General features: G+C 39.0%; 1 protein-coding gene across 6 annotated transcripts in view; it reads left to right on the top strand.

The window, feature by feature from the left end:
- The first annotated feature begins 230 nt into the window (after positions 1-230).
- Positions 231-18,084, top strand: part of ANKRD28 (ankyrin repeat domain 28) — a 145,231-nt gene continuing 127,377 nt past the window's right edge. The window contains exon 1 of one of the 6 annotated variants that reach the window (XM_081071292.1): positions 231-466. In XM_081071292.1, coding sequence (XP_080927418.1) covers positions 440-466 — 27 coding nt within the window. In that variant the 5' untranslated portion in view covers positions 231-439. Of the gene's footprint in view, positions 467-783; positions 1,275-18,084 lie in introns of those variants that run through there. The other 5 variants (XM_081071294.1, XM_081071293.1, XM_081071299.1 and 2 more) reach the window with 5 other exon arrangements.

The raw sequence follows: 18,084 nt of genomic DNA, 5'->3' as shown, positions 1-18,084 counted from the left end.
GGCCACGAGCGAGCACGGCAGCGTGGCCAATGGGCGCTCGGCTTACTCTGGCCTCTCCCCCGCGCGGCCGCCAATCGTGGCGGGCGGTGGTGGGAATATTGTGGAGTGGAGTTTGGATGCCGCCGCTGCCGCGGGCTGGAACGGCGCGGCGCGGGGGCTGCCAGGGTGTTTCGGGAAGGGGGCGTGAGGCGGCGGCGGCGGCGCGTGGAGGCAGCCGAGGGAAAGCGAAAGAAAGGAAGAGGGCGGGGAGTCCTGGAGGAGGAGGCGGGACCGGCCGGGCGCCTCACCTCTCGCTGGCCGCGGCTGGTGGCTCGGGAGCGGCACCGCCCCCTAGCCGCGGACTCCTGAGCGCCACCGGCCGCCGACCCGTCGGCCCCGGGCAGCGGCCGAGGCGACTGGGCGGGAGCGGTGGGCCGGGGCGGCGGCGGAGGCCACCGCCATGGCATTCCTCAAACTCCGCGACCAGGTAGGTGAGGGGCGGCCAGGCGGGATCGCGCCGACCGGGTGGAAGGAAGGGGGACGGGCGGGCCGGCGAGCGCGCGGTGTGGGCCGCCGGGGCGCCCTCTAGGCGCTATGGCTGCGAGGGAGGCTGTGTGTCGCCCCGGCGACGCGCGTGGGGCGGGCGGGCCGGGATCGCGGGCCACCTTCCCGTCCGCGAGACCCGGGCTGGGGTGCGCCCACGTGCCGCCGGGGGGCTCGCGGCCGCCTCCGGACGCTGCGGCGAGAGGGGCGGGTCCCGCGCTCCCCGCCCGGGCGGCCGCGGCCGCGTCCGGCGCTCCCGCCAGGTGAGGCTCGGGCCTAACAGGTGGCTTCCCGCGGCCGGCGGGAGCGGTGCCGGCGGCCGTGACCTGGGGGCACGACCTTGCTCGCCCGGCCGCTTCGCCGGGTCGTTCAAGGCTGACTGTCTCCGGCTTAAAGACGGATGATTTTGCTGAGGGACTAGTTACTCCACGTGCAGGTCCCCAGACTTGTTTTCTTTTGCCATCCTGTGCACCATCTTGGTTACTTTTCTTGATTTAAGAAGGACTAGCTGGTCAAAGAAGACCCGCAGTCGCGCAAAGAGCGGTCACTCTTCTTGAACTGAAAAAAAAAGACTTGGTGTCTAGCAATGATACCGTAACTAGATCGGAATGATTTGTTCACCTGCAAACACGGAGAGATGGTTTACAAGGCTTTCAGGCGAGGCAGAGGTTTCCGAACACTGGTAATCTCTCCTTGAAGGTAGAGAGAAAGTAACGTGTGAAATTTACCGAGTCGCCGTCCATTTATTAGTGGTGAGAATTTATTTTTACCATTTGTCTTTCTGGACAGAAGATATTGAATAGATTTGCAGGGAAAGTAACGTGCATGCATTGGGAAACTATGCCGAGAGTTGTTACCCCTTTTGCAAAAACAATGGGGAAAACTTGGGATGTGTTTTTTTTAATATTGTCTCCGTGAATATTGTACCTTAAATTCTGAACCTAGGCGGTCTCACGAATTCTCGTTTCGTAAGTGAATTTTATTTTATGTTTAGGCTACTGACTGAATTTGTGTATCTTTAGTATCAGCAAGGTTATAGCTAGTGTTGACATCATCAGGCCATGATATGATACTTTCAGAAACTACTGTTTAGTCAATAACGATGTGTTACTGAAATACATTGTATTTCAAAGTATAGAACTGCATTGTCCAATGGGATAGCCACTAGCTACATGTGGCAACTTAAATTAATTAAAATAAAACATTGAGTCTCAGTCCTGCTAGCCACATTTCAAGTGCTCGGTCGCCACATGTGGCAATTGACCATGGTATTGCACAGCACAATATAGAATTTCTGGTTTATATCCTCAGAAAGTTCATGGGACAGCACTGTTAAAGAATAACAGGTAAAGCACAGTTAAAGCATAAACTAACTCCTGCTAATTCTTGTACAGTTTACTAACTTTATGCTTTTGATGGTGTGGAACTCAAGATCTAGGTTCTCCACTAATCTTTATCAATCTTAATGGCACTTTGTACTTCCACAAGATATAATTGAGGTAATGATTGATTTTTGTTTTGTTTCTAGTCCTACAATCTCAAAAAGGTTATTTTTGCAGTTTGGATCATTGCATGCATTAGGAATTTAGTGAACTTTTAGGAGAGCATGCCAGTTTATTCACCATCAGGTTTAAACAGAAACAGGATTGTGGTTTCAGTCGGACATAAAATCCAGTTGCAGCTTTGCATTTGTGTATTTAGGAATTGGAATTATGAAGCAATTGTGATGCTACTCCAGTTTTATATAATGTCTATTAATACTCGGGGGTTAATGATGATGTTTAAAATGTCACCTGTACACTTGAGGATACTTTGACAAGTTAGTGAAGTAACATGGCTCAAAGGGGGAAGAACACTGAGGTTTACCCCTAATCTACTAAGTAATTGGCTCATCAGGTCATTCTTTTGGAAGACTTTGAGAAATGAGTTTCTTTTTGCCTCCTTTAAAGGGAATAGTTGCTTTTAGAGGTCATCGTATATGTTGATATTTTATTACTATAAGAAGTTATGATAAAAATGAAAAGGAACGCAAATACTATTTTAATCTTTCCCATCTACAGGAAAAGGAGTTCAGCTAGATGGATTATTTTATTTGGAGGAAGGGAAATCTGGATAGGTACGCAGAATTTTAAAGCTGGCAAGTACCTGGCATAGCATTTAGCACAATCCTCATTTACTTGAGATAGGAAGTAGTAGAACCTAGTTTGTCTGTTATTTCTATATTCACGTTGTGTTCTGTTTTCTTCTATCTCTGCAAATACAGTTTAGTACATAGAAACTATAACGAGTAGGGATTGTTTTTCTTTGTGCCCATAAGTATGTGTGGGGGGATTCTAGATGGCTTAAACATAAACTGTGAGTAAATGAAGAAATTTGTTTTCATATCCAATCAATAATCTAAATAAGACAGCATTCCTCATTTTGTGTCAACACCTAATATGGGTATAAAAGGTTACTATTGTACTATTTTCTATTAGTAAATGAAAATAATTTTAATTATAAATGAAAATAATTTGTAGTAGAAAAACTTTTCCTGTGATATTCCCCCCCACACACACATGAAAGTGTTTATATAGCATGAATTTGTAACACTTGTAGGGTTCTGTCCAACAGGTGTCAAGATCTTACTCATCTTATAGCTGGGAATTTGTACCCTTTGACCAATTTCATGATTGCATGTTGTCAGCAGTGATTCTTAGTATACCCTAATAAGCAAGGAAGAAAGGTAGGTGGTCTTTGTTTCGTTCAGGGATAACAGACTCACAACTGGGAAGCTAAAGGGCAACTGACTCACTGACTGGTGGCTTCAGTATCTGGAAGAGTAGGGAGTGGAGACCGTGGCACAGGGGAGCAGGTGTGTTGGGTGCTGCTCAGCTCTGGGCCGTTGTTGCTGAGCAGTGTGCCCAGTATTTTTAGAACTCTAGTTTTTTAGGAATTTTTTAGAAATTGAGATTCTTATGAAAAATCTATTAGTAAATGTTGGCAAGTTGGTAGTTACCATTGATAAAAATTGAAGGCTGTGATTTGAAAAAGGGATTGGAAGAGGACCAGTTTGTAACTGCAGTTTAAATCAGCTTGAGAAAACAAATTACAAAATGAGATTCCTATTTTTTTAAAAAAGTTTTCTTTGAGGTACAACAGCACAAATGGTCATAAACTTTTAAAAATTGAGGTAATTTCCATACCATAAAATTCACTCTTTTAAAGTCTAGAATTCAGTAGTTTTTAGTTTATTTACAAAGTTGTGCAACCATTACCACTATCTAATTCCAGAACATTTTTATCACTCCGAAAAGCCATTAACAGTCACTCCTTATTTTTCCCTCCTCCTAGACCTTGGAAGCCACTAATCTACTTTCTCTATGAATTTGCCTATTCTGGATATTTTATGTAAATGTAATCATACAATATGTGGGCATCAGTGACTGACTTATTTCATTTAGCATAATATTTTAAAGGTTCATCCATGTTGTAGCATGAATCAGTTGGTCTTAAACTTTTATATCGTGTTTAAGAGTTTCTAAAAAAAGTTCTTATACTTTTATGCTGTTTTACTGCCTCCTGTAGTGCGCATATGTATAATTTGGGATGTTTGTTTCTGTTTTCCGAGTTTGTTTTATAACTGGAGTTAAACTTTGCAGTAGTACCAAAGGATAATAATAGCTTTTACATTTGGATTATTTTTGTGTAGGAGCCATCTTTGTGCACCCTTTTGGGTTAATGGTCAGTAGGTAAGGATTCTTAATATATTGAAGGTTTTTTGTTTGTTTTGAAAGGGTTGACATCAATTAGTAGATATTGGATGGATGACAGTAACTTAAGCATGATTTTGGATAGTTAGCAAGTTCTCGTTTCATCAAGTATTCACTGGAAGTAGAACATTATTTGACTTCTGGTAGGTAAAAATAGATGATCATTGAAAAATCTTATAATTGGGGATTCAGAATGTATGAAATGCCTGAAAAACACTGATGCCCAGGTTTTCAAGTATTCTGTACTGAGTGTGTCCTTGCTTTGTGTTGGAGCTTGTAGGGACACACAAAATGTAGTAGTTACCATCTCTGCCCTTCAGAATCTTACTGGCTAGGAAAAAAGACACACATAAATGCACGGTATGTGAAGTAATTCACATGAAAAGGCTTATAGAGGTTGAAGAAAAACATTTGGAGCGTATTATTTGGAAATGTGACATAGTTAAAACATATGTGTCTATGTTTCCTGATTTTTAATAACTGGTAAAATGAAATGTAGAACATGGAGAGAGCTCCTTGAGGTGCAGATAACATGTTTCAGAATTCAGACAGGATCAGATGATCTGATAATAGGCAGAAGGAGGTAGCAAGGGAGGTATTTTAGGTTCACAGGAAAGATTCATTGAAAGCAAACAGTTGTGCAGGAAAGCAACAGAGGGAACTATGAAGGCAAGCCAGGAAAAAGAGGATGGTATTTTCTGTGGTTGGATAGTGAGGAGAGAGACATGACTGGTCCGTGTAGTTGGAAAGAACAGGAGATAGATTAACTAAGTTAATAGTGACTACATTATGAAGTACTTGGACTAAGAAGTTGGGACTTGATTGGTAGTCATGGGAAGTAATAGCTAGGCTTTGGTAACCGAGGGTCTGTGAGGGGCTTCTGGAGGAACGTGCATATGTGTACATTTCTCAGGAGGGTTCATAATTTTTTATTAGATTTTCCAAGGGGCCCATGACACCCAAAAGTTAAATAACTACTGTAGGTTTTAGAAAAATAGATTACAAAAGGCACTGCTGTAATTCAAAACATACGTGTATAAAAAACATTTTAGTACAAACTGAGTATATTAAGTAGTAAGCAAAAGTTTGAATGGGAATGAGTACATCTTTAGAGGATCCTTATACCGTGTTTCCCCGAAAATAAGACCTAGCTGGACCATGAGCTCTAAAATGCGTCTTTTGGAGCAAAAATTAGTATAAGACCTGCTATTACATTGTGTTATATTATATTACATTACATTATATTATACCCGGTCTTATATTAAAATAAGACCAGGTCTTATATTAATTTTTGCTCCAAAAGACACATTAGAACTGATGGTCTGGCTAGATCTTATTTTCGGGGAAACATGGTAGCTATATTAATGGCTCCCTTGTGTGTACATTTAAGAGTGTCTTATATTCATGTGACAGTTGGCAGTTTTTTGTTGTATAGTCCCACTATGGTAAATTAAACATGAAATGCAATTAAACAATGGTTATGGTAGTAAAAAAAAGAAAAAAGAGCAGATAATCCAGGTAGTTAGATTTGGGTCGCATTAGATTTTCCAGCATTTTGTCTTATTTCCTTTTAATTTTTCTAGTCTGATGTAACATTTATATTCAGTGAATGCCCTCTATCTGGGCTGGAGTGAGATGCTCCTGGAAAGTGTTCTGTGCCTGGAGAAAATAGTTTAGGATTAAATCTTTTTGTCTGGATAATGCATCTCATGGACAGTTCACATCAAACCAATCACGCAGTAATACAGTACTTCTAATATAAAGCAAAATTAATGAAATCTCCAGTTACTTAAACCAATAATGTTTAAATGTGTTATAGTACATTGTATACAATGATTAAAGTTCTCGAGTACTTTAGATTTAATTTCCACTCCTATTCCCCCACCCCAGTTCTTAGTAATACTATTAAGTGATTCATCCACCTTCCTTATGTGATACTAATTTAAAGAAATAAAAAGTTACCCAGCATTCTTCTGTGAGTATACTGATTGGCATACAAAGCAAAGTCTGGACAGAATTACTGCTTCCACAACTTCAGTGAAAAGTTTACTTTTACCTAGTAAATTTAAGTTCAGATTCTTATTTGGTGATGGATTACTATTTAAATTTATTTATTATAAGCATAAAGGTATATCTTTTCTACTCTTAAGGATTAAGGCTGCAGGTAACATTAAAATATGTAGCACAGGACAATTAAAATATTTAAAAATGTAAATCAGGAAGCAGCTGCTTCTGAAACAAACACTTGTTCCGAAAGCCTAGATGAGAGGTATTATAGTTGAGCACTACATTTAACTTTATTTTCTGTTACCTGAGGTACCAAAAAGCCCCGACAAACTTTATATTTTATAATAGAGAATATAAAATAATCTGGAGAAGCAGCCTTTTCTCTTGCATCAATTTCTGGATTAAAATGTTTGGTAGCTTTTTCTTTTTAAAACAGCTTTAGTGAGGTATAATTCACACACCAGTTTAAATTGTACAGTTCAGCGATTTTTACTATATTCACAGAGCTGTATAAGTATCACCACAGTCAATTTTGGAACATGTTATTTAATCCAAAAAGAAACCTCTTACGCCTAAGCCTGTCACTTCCTCCCCAGTCTTAGACAACTATTCATCTACCTATGTGTCTATATTATTTTGCCTATTTCACTTAGCATGTTTTGAAGGCTCATCATATTGTAGCATGTATCAATATTTTTATTGCTAATTAATACAATATTCCTGTTGTATCATATACCACATTTTATTTATCCACTCAACAGTTGATGGACATTTTGGTTATTTCCACTATTTGGCTATGAATAATGCCGCTCTGAACATTTGTGTGAAAAGTTTTTGTGTGGACATAAGTTTTTATTTCTATTAAATATATACTTAGGAGTGGACTAGCTGGTAACTCTGTATTAGCCTTTTAAGGAACTACCAGTTCATTTTCCAGAGTGGCTGCACCATTTCGCATTCCCACCAGCGGTAAATGAGGGTTCTAATTTCTCCACATTCTCAATAAACTTACTGTCTTTTAAATTTTTTTTATTATAGCCATCCTAGGGTGTGTGAAGTGGTATTTCCTTGTGGTTTTGATTTGGATTTCTCTGATGGCTAGTGATGTCGAGCATCGTTCTTTTCATCAAATCCTTTGCCCGTTTTTCAGTTGGACTACTTTTTATTGAGTTGTAGTGTTTTTTTCCCCCACTTTTTAAAAAAATTCTCATTGTCTTAATTTAGTGAGAGTAGGTATTGTTTTTTTTAAGATTTTTGTTGGGGAAGGGGAACAGGACTTTATTGGGGAAGAGTGTGTACTTCCAGGCCTTTTTTACAAGTCAAGTAGTTGTCCTTTCAGTCTTAGTTGTGGAGGGCGCAGCTCAGCTCCAGGTCCAGTTGCGGTTGCTAGTTGCACGCGGGCGCTGCCCACCATCCCTTGTGGGAGTCAAACCGGCAACCTTGTGGTTGAGAGGACACGCTCCAACCAACTGAGCCATCTGGGATGCAGCTCAGCTCAAGGTGCCGTGTTCAATTTTAGTTGCAGGGGGCACAGCCCACCATCCCTTGTGGGAGGTGAGGAATCGAACTGGCAACCTTGTGGTTGAAAGGATGTGCTCCAACCGAGCCATCCGGGAGCTCAGCGGCACCTCAGCTCAAGGTGCTGTGTTCAATCTTAGTTGCAGGGGGCACTGCCCACCATCCCTTGCAGGACTCGAGGAATTGAACTGGCAACCTTGTGGTTGAGAGCCCACTGGCCCATGTGGGAATCCAACCTGCAGCCTTCGGAATTAGGAGCATGGCGCTGTAACCACCTGAGCCACCGGGCCGGCTCTGTAGGAGTTCTTTATATTTTAGGTTCAAGTCCCTTATCAGGTACGTGATTTACAAAAATTTTCTCCCATTCTGTAGGTTGTCTTTCTACTTTCTTGGTGGTATTTTTTGAAGCACAAAAGCTTTTAATGTGAGGTCTATTTGTCAGTGACTCTTAGGGTTTTGACTAGAGAGCCTAGGTGGATAGGGCATGCAAGCAGAAGAGCTGGTTTGAGAGTAAAATGAATTCAGTTCTGGATATATTGGGGTCCTAGTGGGACATTTAAATGGAGAAGCGTAGTAATAGTAGACAGTTCAATGTGAGGCTGGGCTCAGAGAAAAGTATGTTTAGTGGTAATTGGAAGTGAATGAGAACAGCTCATGGCCAGGGAAAGTATAACACAGGATATGAAATGAGTGGAGGAAAGGAAGCCTGAGAAGAAGCTACTAGAATTAGGAAGAGAGCCACAAGAGATTATTACAGGCCAAAGAGGGAAGAATTTCCCAAGTTGCACCTATATTATCCTTAGGCACAAAGGCTCAATTTTTCTCATCACCTCTGTTTTCTTTTTATCCAGCACATTATTTTAAACTTTTACATGGAAATATTTTTTCTATTTGCTCCAAACTCTTTACTTTCTAATTCCTAGCTGGGCATGCATCAACATCACTTGGCTATCTTAAATATTTTTGTGGTCCTGTTAGATCTGAATGAGGATCACCTGGGATAATGCTCCAGAATATGTATTCTAAAACCCTGAGGTAAAGACTGACTTGCTCTTCAAGCTTGTTTCCTTTTCTCTCGGATCCCAACTCACTTATATATTTACCAGCCCCTCTTGTATTTGGGGATGGCCATGTGATTGAGATCTGGCCACAGGAAATGAAGCAGAAGTACTGAGTGTTTTTCATCCCTGACAAAAACAAGCTTCCCTTGAACGGTGCTCTCCTTTCTCCACCTGCTGGTTGAGTGTTGTCTGCCAGAGCAACTTTGGAAATGATGGTCTGAGAAAGCTGAACTTATGTCAGCCTGCGTCACCTCCAGCCTCCTTATGCCCCCAGATGATCATTAACATGGATTTTTGGACTTCATGTAAGCATGAAATAAAAATAAGCTATTATGTTATGCCACAGTTTCAGAATTTGTCTATTATAATATCCATTGTTACTTTAATCAGTATAACTCCTTAGATTATTACGCAAATTCTGATTTGGGAACCATTGCCTTTGGTTTGCACTGTTTGTTATTTTTAAACTCATTTATATGGTAGGTTAGTCTTCAGCTGTTGACTTCCAGACCTTATATGTAAATATTGTATTTTCTTTGTAATAATTTTAATGGAAATGGTTATAATTAACATCCTGATTATTTTATTAGGTAACAAACATTTATATGCCTACTACCTTCTGGTCCTTGATACTGGGGATACATCTTCATAGAAAACAGCGTCCAGTATGGGATAAGATGGAATTAGATAAGGGCAGTTATCTTACCTGAGCTCTAAGAGCGTCAAGGGAGCAATGGCTAATTGAACCCAGTAGTAGAATTGGGCCCTTGTAGTTTATTTTAATGGTATTTTACTTCTATTCCTTTTGTAATATTGTTCTCTCTGATCCTTAGTGGACAAAAACCATACATAGTCTGTATAAAATCCTTTTGGAGGAACAAAAACTACAGTTTGGTAGATTTGTGTTATATAGGGGTATTTTGTTTGAGAGTATGTTTTTCCTTAATCTCTACCATCAAGAAAAAAATTGAGTACATATTTCGGAGAACTGCGAATCTCAATCTTGATGCAGATTATATTATTAAACTTTTCCTGCAGTTGACTAAAGTTGTTTTGTTTTTGTTTAAAGAACTATCTTATTGATTGCATTTCTTCTTCCCCTTTTCCTTTTGAGAGAACCTTTGGATTAGAAATGGTGAAAGTCAGAAAGGACCTACCTACTACCTTTAGTACTGTATTCTTATTAGTGTAAATTAATTAGGATAAAATCATGTAATTCAAACAGGACTTTAAAAAATTATATGTATATTTGCATGTGTATGTATTTGTAGATGGGCAAACAAGAGGCTTCTATATTGTATAGTGCTCTGAATGGTGAGAGGTTTCTCCCACTTTTTAAAGCTTACATGCTAGGCAGTGTGTAGTTTCAGAGTGTCAGACTGGGTCATTGCTAGAAGGAGAAGAATGTCCCTGGGAGAACTATAAACAGCTGGCGAGCATTTAGGCATACTAAAGAAATGGAATTAGTTGAACTTGAAGGTTAACAACAGCCTAGCTTTTAAGGGATGTAAAAGCAAACTACAGCATCAGGGGTGAGCACTGGAATTGAAATCACATGAATAGATCAAAATAGCAAGTGTAGTATTAGTCAATAAGTACTAATCCAATAAAGTAGATCCAATAAATAGCCAAATCCAAGTTATAGGCGGGTAGTTAGGAACTAGCATGTCTGTGCGCGCTTGAATGATTCAAATAGGGGCGATGTCTGGAATCAAGAGGCTTCAACAGATGAAGCCAAGGGGCTAAAATCTTTCAGACATTCTCGTTTGGTAACTTGTAGCCGGGATAACGAGAGGGAACCTGGTTGGAGTATTTCCCAATTTAGAAACTAGTCAAGAGGTGTAAATGAAATATGGTATAGTTGTACTGTAGGAATGTTCTGGAAGATTGTGTATATGTCAGATAATGGTTAATTCACTCATTTAGCAATGAGCAACCTTACTATTTTAAAGAAACTTACTGTAAATTATTTTACATACAGAGTCCTGTAATAAAACAAATTAGCCTTCAGTTTATCTTTTATCATAAAGCTGAATTTCTTTATATCACTTTCACTTAAATTTAGAAGTTCCCACTGCTTATTACAAATGACCAGTAATATATGGATATTTTTGCCTGTCCAGGTGCATTATGGGTTTTAGGACTCCCCCCCCCCGCCCCCCCGTGTATTGGCTATTGTATTAATTGCTTCTGAAATATCTTTTTTTTTAATTAAATTTATTGGGGTGACAATTGTTAGTAAATTTACATAGATTTCAGGTGTACAATTCTGTATTACATCGTCTATAAATCCCATTGTGTGTTCACCACCCAGAGTCAGTTCTCCTTCCATCACCATATATTTGATCCCCTTTACCCTCATCACCCACCCCCCACCCCCTTACCCTCTGGTAACCACTAAATTATTGTCTGTGTCTATGAGTTTTTGTTTCTCCTTTGTTTGTCTTGTTCTTTTTGGTTTATATACCACATATCAGTGAAATCATAGGGTTCTCTGCTTTTTCTGTCTGACTTATTTCACTTAGCATTATACTCTCAAGATCCATCCATGTTGTCACAAATGCTCCTATATCATCTTTCCTTAACGCCGAATAGTATTCCATTGTGTATATGTACCACAACTTCTTTATCCATTCATCTATCGAAGGACATTTTGGTTGTTTCCATGTCTTGGCCACCGTAAACAAAGCTGCAATGAACATTGGCGTACACATGTCTCTATATAGAAATGCTTTTATATTTTTGGGGTGGATACCGAGGAGAGGGATTGCTGGGTCATATGGTAATTCTATTCGTAATTTCTTGAGGAACCTCCACACTGCCTTCCATAGCTTCTGAAATATCTTAATCAACTGGTTTGTATTTTCTTTTCCTTACTAGCAATGTTCCACATTCAGAAACTTCCAAATTCTAGTAGAAAACTCACATGAACTCCCTTACCTTCTCACATAGTTTCTTCAACATCTTGGAGCCAGTTTTGAATTTGGAACTTCTTTTCTCTGACCACAGCTTCTTTCATTGTTGGTTTCACCCATTTCTTCACCCACAGTGAACCTGAGCTTTGCTGTATTGGAATCTACTTCAGCTAGTCTGGTAGGTTCAGTGCGGCCACACACTGACCTCTTGAGAAGACTTGACTCCTGATTTGAGCAGTATTGGTTGGGTAGTGTTTTCTGAAATGGGCAGCTTTTAATACTGTAGTGTTTATTGAGATTTTGTGTGGGTAACCTTTCTACTTCGATTACCAGATGTTGACCGGCACTTCCTTCCTTCCAGTCCAGAGTCAAGAGCATAGCCTGGTATCCTGCTTCATTCTCACTTTCCTCTGGCCTATTTGGTGTCTCCATTGCATCGTACATATTAACCATTCTGTAAATTTATTCTTCATTTTGACCTCTTCACCACCCAGCCTTCTTCCCTTCCGCTGTAACCCCATCCCTATCCATCTTTCAACTTTTATTTCTGCTTTTCTACCTCAACCTCCTTTCTTTTAGTCCTTTCGGCCCAACCTCTTGAGCTTCAACTCCTAACTCATGCACACCATCAGTCTCTTCCCTTTCATCTAAGTCTTCTGCCTATTGCAATTTGACATTCTTTCTGTTCCCACCTCCCTCTCAGGCTGTAGCCTTTTCTCAGCAAGCCTTGTTTCTCAGTGGGAGCTTCCTCTGCAGTTCCTCCCTCTGCTGCTATTATGTCAGTCGTAGCTCCTTATCCTCACTCTGACCTGTTGACCTTAAACAAATAGCCAGACATTTCTCCAGCAAAATGGGTTTATTTGGCAACAACAAAGAATACAATTCAGGACATGCAGTCTAATGGTGAACCACAGGCAAGTCCAGAGAACAAAGAAGAGGAGCTGTTCTCTCACAGAGGAAAGAGAAGTTCAGAGGAGCCATTGTAAATAAAGAGTCCATTGGAGGAAACTGGAAGTTCAAGTATAGTGGTTTTTCATTGGCTGAAAAGTTTTCACTGGTTGTAAGTCTTTCATTGGCTGAGTGTCTGAGAAGATCCTCCTTCCTGCTGGAGTAGTAGAGTAGAAAAATATTTCCTGTTGCAGATGGAAAGTGTGTCTCTTCTTGTTTGGGGCAATTGACTATGAGAGGTCGGGCCTTAGAGCTCCCCCTCCAGGCCCTCCCAACTCCAATTTAATGAGGTTTTTGTTCATCACTCTTCACATGTCTTTAGCCCCAATACTCCCCTTTCAAGTTATAGCTCCATTCTTTCCTGTGGCTTTGTTAGACAAGAGAAGCAAATGCCTTAAAGAAAATGTTAAGTAACTAATAGTGGATATCATACATGGATATGGCAATCAATTATTATAGTCTTAACTGAATGTCTGAGACGGTAGGGCATGTGCTTTTAATTCTGGCTCATTAATTTATCACCTCTATGACCTTGAGCAGGTTATTCCACTCAGGTACGAGTTTCCTCACCTAGAAATGGGAGTCAGCCTTCCAGAGTTGTTGAATTAAATGAGAGCATAAAACGTCCAGCACATAGTTGATGCTTGATAAACTGTAGCTGCTATTGTATTGGAAAGGATTGGGGGCTGAGAGATCTCACCAGTTCTGCCACCTTCGTATTTTGTGACCTTAGTAAAGAAACTAAATCTGAGCCTGAGTTGTTTTTTTAACATCTTTATTGAGTAAATTCACATAGCACTATTTCTACCTATTCACAAATGTAATTCAGTGTTTTGTTTTTTAATAAAAACATGGTGTGCGACCATCACCACATTTTATCACCTCAAAAAGAAGCCCCATTTTCATTAGCAGTCACTCCCATGCCTCTTAACCCCCCTTCTTTCCTTCAGTCTTACGCAGCCACTAATCTACTTCCTGTCTCTAAGCATTTGCCTGTTCTGGACACTGCATATAAGTAGAATCATGTGATATGTTGTCTTTTGTGGCTGGTTTCTTTAACTTACAAGGTTTTTTAAAGTTTATTCTTTTGTATCCTGTATCAGAACTTCATTTCTTTTTATTGCCAGAAAATATTCCATTGTATGGACATACCACATTTGGTTTATCCATTCATTTCATGATGGATATTGGGTTGTTTCTACTTTCTACATATTTTACTCAGTAAAATGGGCATGGCAATGTCTCCTTCAGTGGATTGTGAGACTGTAAAGTGTCTAATGTGTAGTGGTTGCTCAGTAAATGATCACTTAATCCAAATGGTGTAAACTCCTTTATACCTTTGACCTTCTTAGTCAACCTGCGGATTACTTCCATCATGTGTATTTTCTGTTTCAGCTCTGGGACCACTGAAAATTGGTGAAGAAAGTAATGAAACCAAGCTGAATATACTCCAGTTTTCTGATGTCTAACTTCAGTTGCATCCTCATGGCTATTTAACAGTTCTTATCATATCTTTTCTATATACATTAATCTTTAATTTCTATCTTTCTCCATTTTATCATATAGTAGTTGTATTTCCTAACTTACTAAGAAAAGAGAAGCCTACCTACCTATGTAAGCTTTCTTATTGATTCTCTTACTGCAAATCATTTATTTCTACACTTTGCTTTCTGCCTCTCTTTTTTCTTACTTTGACTCAGAGGAATGAATATGCATTTTTCTTTCTACTATACTCCAAATCGTATCTTCATCTGAAATTTAGACGTGTTATTTTATTTTTTCATTTTTTTTCCACTTCTCTCCCTGCTCCCACCCATTGTTGTATATTGGTGTCTGGATGGACACTACCTATTAATCAAGATTCTAATACTCAGATTGGGCAAAACCAGGTAAGCAACACCCATTACAGAATTCAACCTTAACAAGGCTTATTTCTGTTTGGGTATGCCATATGTTACACTATAATTTTTAAAATTTGCTTATTTTAGTGTAAAGCAGTAAATGAAAGTTGTTTGAGTTGAATTTCTTTGATTAGACTAGTGAAAACATTTTCCTTTCCATCATCCCATGTTAAGGCTAAATGTATGTAATGTTCAAAAAGAAAGTGATTTTTTTCATGTGTTATTTTATTAACCCTAAAGACAAATCTGGCCTGTCCTTCAAGTAGCCTCTCTGAACCACATTAATTGTAAAATGTGCTGAGTTTGTATAGCTTTCATTGGTTCCATATTTCCATGTGCCAAACCATCCTGTCAGAAAATCTTCCTTTTTACCCTAGTTAGGTCTTTCCAGCTACAGTTCAGTCGTTTTCTGTTGTGTTGTCTACAAAGATCTTATATAGCTGATCAGCCTTTCAGGTTGGATTCAGGGAGCTGATTTGTCAGACCAGTGGCTCCCTTTTGTGTAACAGTTGATTGAGGTGTAATTTACGTACATTAAAATTCACCTGTTTTAAGAGTACAATTCAATTATTTTAGTAAATTTAAAGAGTTGTGCACCTATCACCACAATCTGGTTTTAGAACATTTCCATCGCTCAAAAACATAACTATTTTGGAAACGTCCGATCTCCACTTATATGCTTCTCCCTCATTCTCACACTAGTACCGTGTGCACTACACTTCCGGCACTGTTTACCTGGAGACAGTGTCAGCTCCCACAGGTTATGAGCTTAGTCCTACAAGACTGCGCCTATCCCTTCAGAAGTTATCACCTGTGCTTGTAACTTACTGGCTATGAATCACAGGCTACTGATTAATTTATTAGTGGCACTCAGAACTCAGAGAAACATTTCACTTACTAGATTACTGGTGTATTAAAAAAGAAAAAAGTTCAGGAACAGCCAGGTGAAAGAGATGCATAGGGCAGGTAATGTGGAATGGGGCATGGAGCTTCCACGGTCTCAAGGCACACCACTCGCACCCAATTTCCATGTGCTTACCAATCCAGAAGCTTTCCTAACCCCATCCTTTTCGTTTTTTATGGAGGCTTCATTATATAGACATGACTGAGTAAATCATTGGCCTTTGTTAGTAACTGAACTGACCTCCAGTTCCTCTCCCATCCCTGGAGGTGAGGGTGGGGCGGAACTGAAAGTTCCAACCCTCTAAACAAGTGGTCAGTTTTTTACCTGTCACCTCATTTACATAATAAGATACCTTTTTTACTCTCATCGCAGAAAAGTCCAAGGGTTTTGGGAGCTCTTTGACAGGAAGGAAGATGAAGAGCAAATACCAGGGGTGCCAAAAAATGTATACAAGTGGAAACTTTGGTCAACGTTGATCAAGCAGTAGTTCACCGTAATCAGAAGTGTCTGGACGCTGATGGTAACCACTTTGAGCACCTCTTGTTATTGCAGGAGTCAAACATGACTTGTATTCATTCATCTTTTGTTATCGGTGTATATTGGGTATTGTAATTTTAGTATAGTTTTCCTTTCTAAAATGCGTATACATTTTTTTGGTACCCTCTGTATATATTTATTATTAAAAGTCATGATATTATAACACCTCATACCCACTTTGCAGTCACTTCTGGTCCCATCTTCACCCCAGGCAACTACTGATTAGTAGTGGTCTTTCTCTAGATTTACCTTTTCCGGGTATTTCGTATAAATGGAATCATAAAATATATGGTCCTTTTGTCACGCATCTACCATTAGCATAAATGTTTTGAGGTTTATTCATGTAGCATATGTTAATTCTTTATTGCTGAATAGTACTCCATTATATGGATGTACCACATTGTATTTATCCATTCATCAGTGGATGGAAATTTGAATTGTTTCCCCTTTTTGGCCATTATGAAAATGCTCCTATGAATATTTATATATAAATCTTTGTGCAGATCTGTGTTTTAATCCCTTGGGAAGATTCATAGGAGTGGAATTGTTGGGTTGTATGGTAAGCTTATGTTTAATGTTTCAAGAATAGCCAAACTGTGTAATCTCTATTGTGTGTTGCTGGATTTGGCCAGCTAATATGTTGTTGAGGACTTGTATCTTTATTCTTGTGATGCCTCTGTCTGGCTTTTGTATGAGGGTGATGGTGGCCTCAGAAGGAATGGGGAAGTGTTCTCTCTTTTCCAGAAGAGTTTGAAATATTAGTAGTATTTCTTCTTTAAGTGTTGGGTAGAATTGACCAGTAAAGCTATGTGGGCCAGGTTTTTTCTTTGTGGTTAGTTTTTAAATTACTAATTCAGTTTCTTCACTTGTTATAGGTCTATTCACATTTCTACTTCCTCTTGAGTCAGTTTCTGTAACTTGTGTCTTTCAGGGAATTTGTCTAATTTGCATTAAATTATTCATAGTATAAGGATTCATAGTGTAAGGATTCCCTTATAATCCTTTTATTCTGTAAAGTCGTTGGTGATGTAACCCTTTTCATTCATGATTTTGATAATTTGTCTTCATTCTTTTTTCCTAGTCAATCTAGCTAGAGGTATGTCAGTATTGTTGGTCTTTTTTATTGATTTTTCTCTCTTTTAATCTTTTTTCTATGGTGTTGATTTCCCCTCTAATATTTATAATTTTTTTCCTTCTGTTTGCTTTGGGTTTAGTTTACTTTTTTTCTAATTGCTTAAGAGGGAAGCTTATTTATTTGAGGTATTTCTTTCCTAATATTGGTGGGTGGGATGTACAGCTATAAATTTTTCTTTAAGTACTGCATTAGTTATCCTGTGTGTTTCGATATGTTTTCATTTGGCTCAAAATATATTCTGTGTTCCTTGTGATTTTATCTTTGACCTGTGGGATATTGAGAAGTATCTTGTTTACTATCCAAACATTTGTGGATTTCCCAGTTTATTTTGTTTTCTAATTCCATTGTGATTGAGCAACAGTCTTTGTATTTTTTGTATCATTTTGGTTCTGTTAAACTTGAATCTTGTTTTATGGCCTAGCATATGGTCTGTCCTGGAGAATATTCCATGCATGCTTGAGAAGACTGAATTCTGATGTTGTCGGTGGAGTCTTCTATACATGTCAGTTGGGTCAGTATTATTACTGATTTTCTGTTCACTTGTTCTGTCCGTTATTGAAGGTGGTTATTGAAGTCTCTAATTATTATTGTTTAAAGTATTAATTATTATTCTTTAATTGCCTACTTCTCCATTTCTTTCATTTTTTTCCTTTCCCTATTTTGGGGATGTTTTGTTAGGTGTATATATTTATAGTCATTATATAATACCTTTCTGTTAAATGGATACTTTTAATATTATAAAATGTATCATAACTTTGTTGCATAACTTTTTAACTTAAAGTCTACATCAGATATTAGTATAATTACTCCAGTAGTCTGATGGTTACTGTTTGCATGTTATATCTTTTTCCATCCTTTTATGCTTTTTGTGTTTCAGAATCTAA

Source organism: Rhinolophus hipposideros (assembly GCF_964194185.1).
Source record: "Rhinolophus hipposideros genome assembly, chromosome: 14".
In the NCBI taxonomy this organism is placed as follows: domain Eukaryota; kingdom Metazoa; phylum Chordata; class Mammalia; order Chiroptera; family Rhinolophidae; genus Rhinolophus; species Rhinolophus hipposideros.
This window is presented reverse-complemented; position numbering and strand designations above follow the sequence as displayed.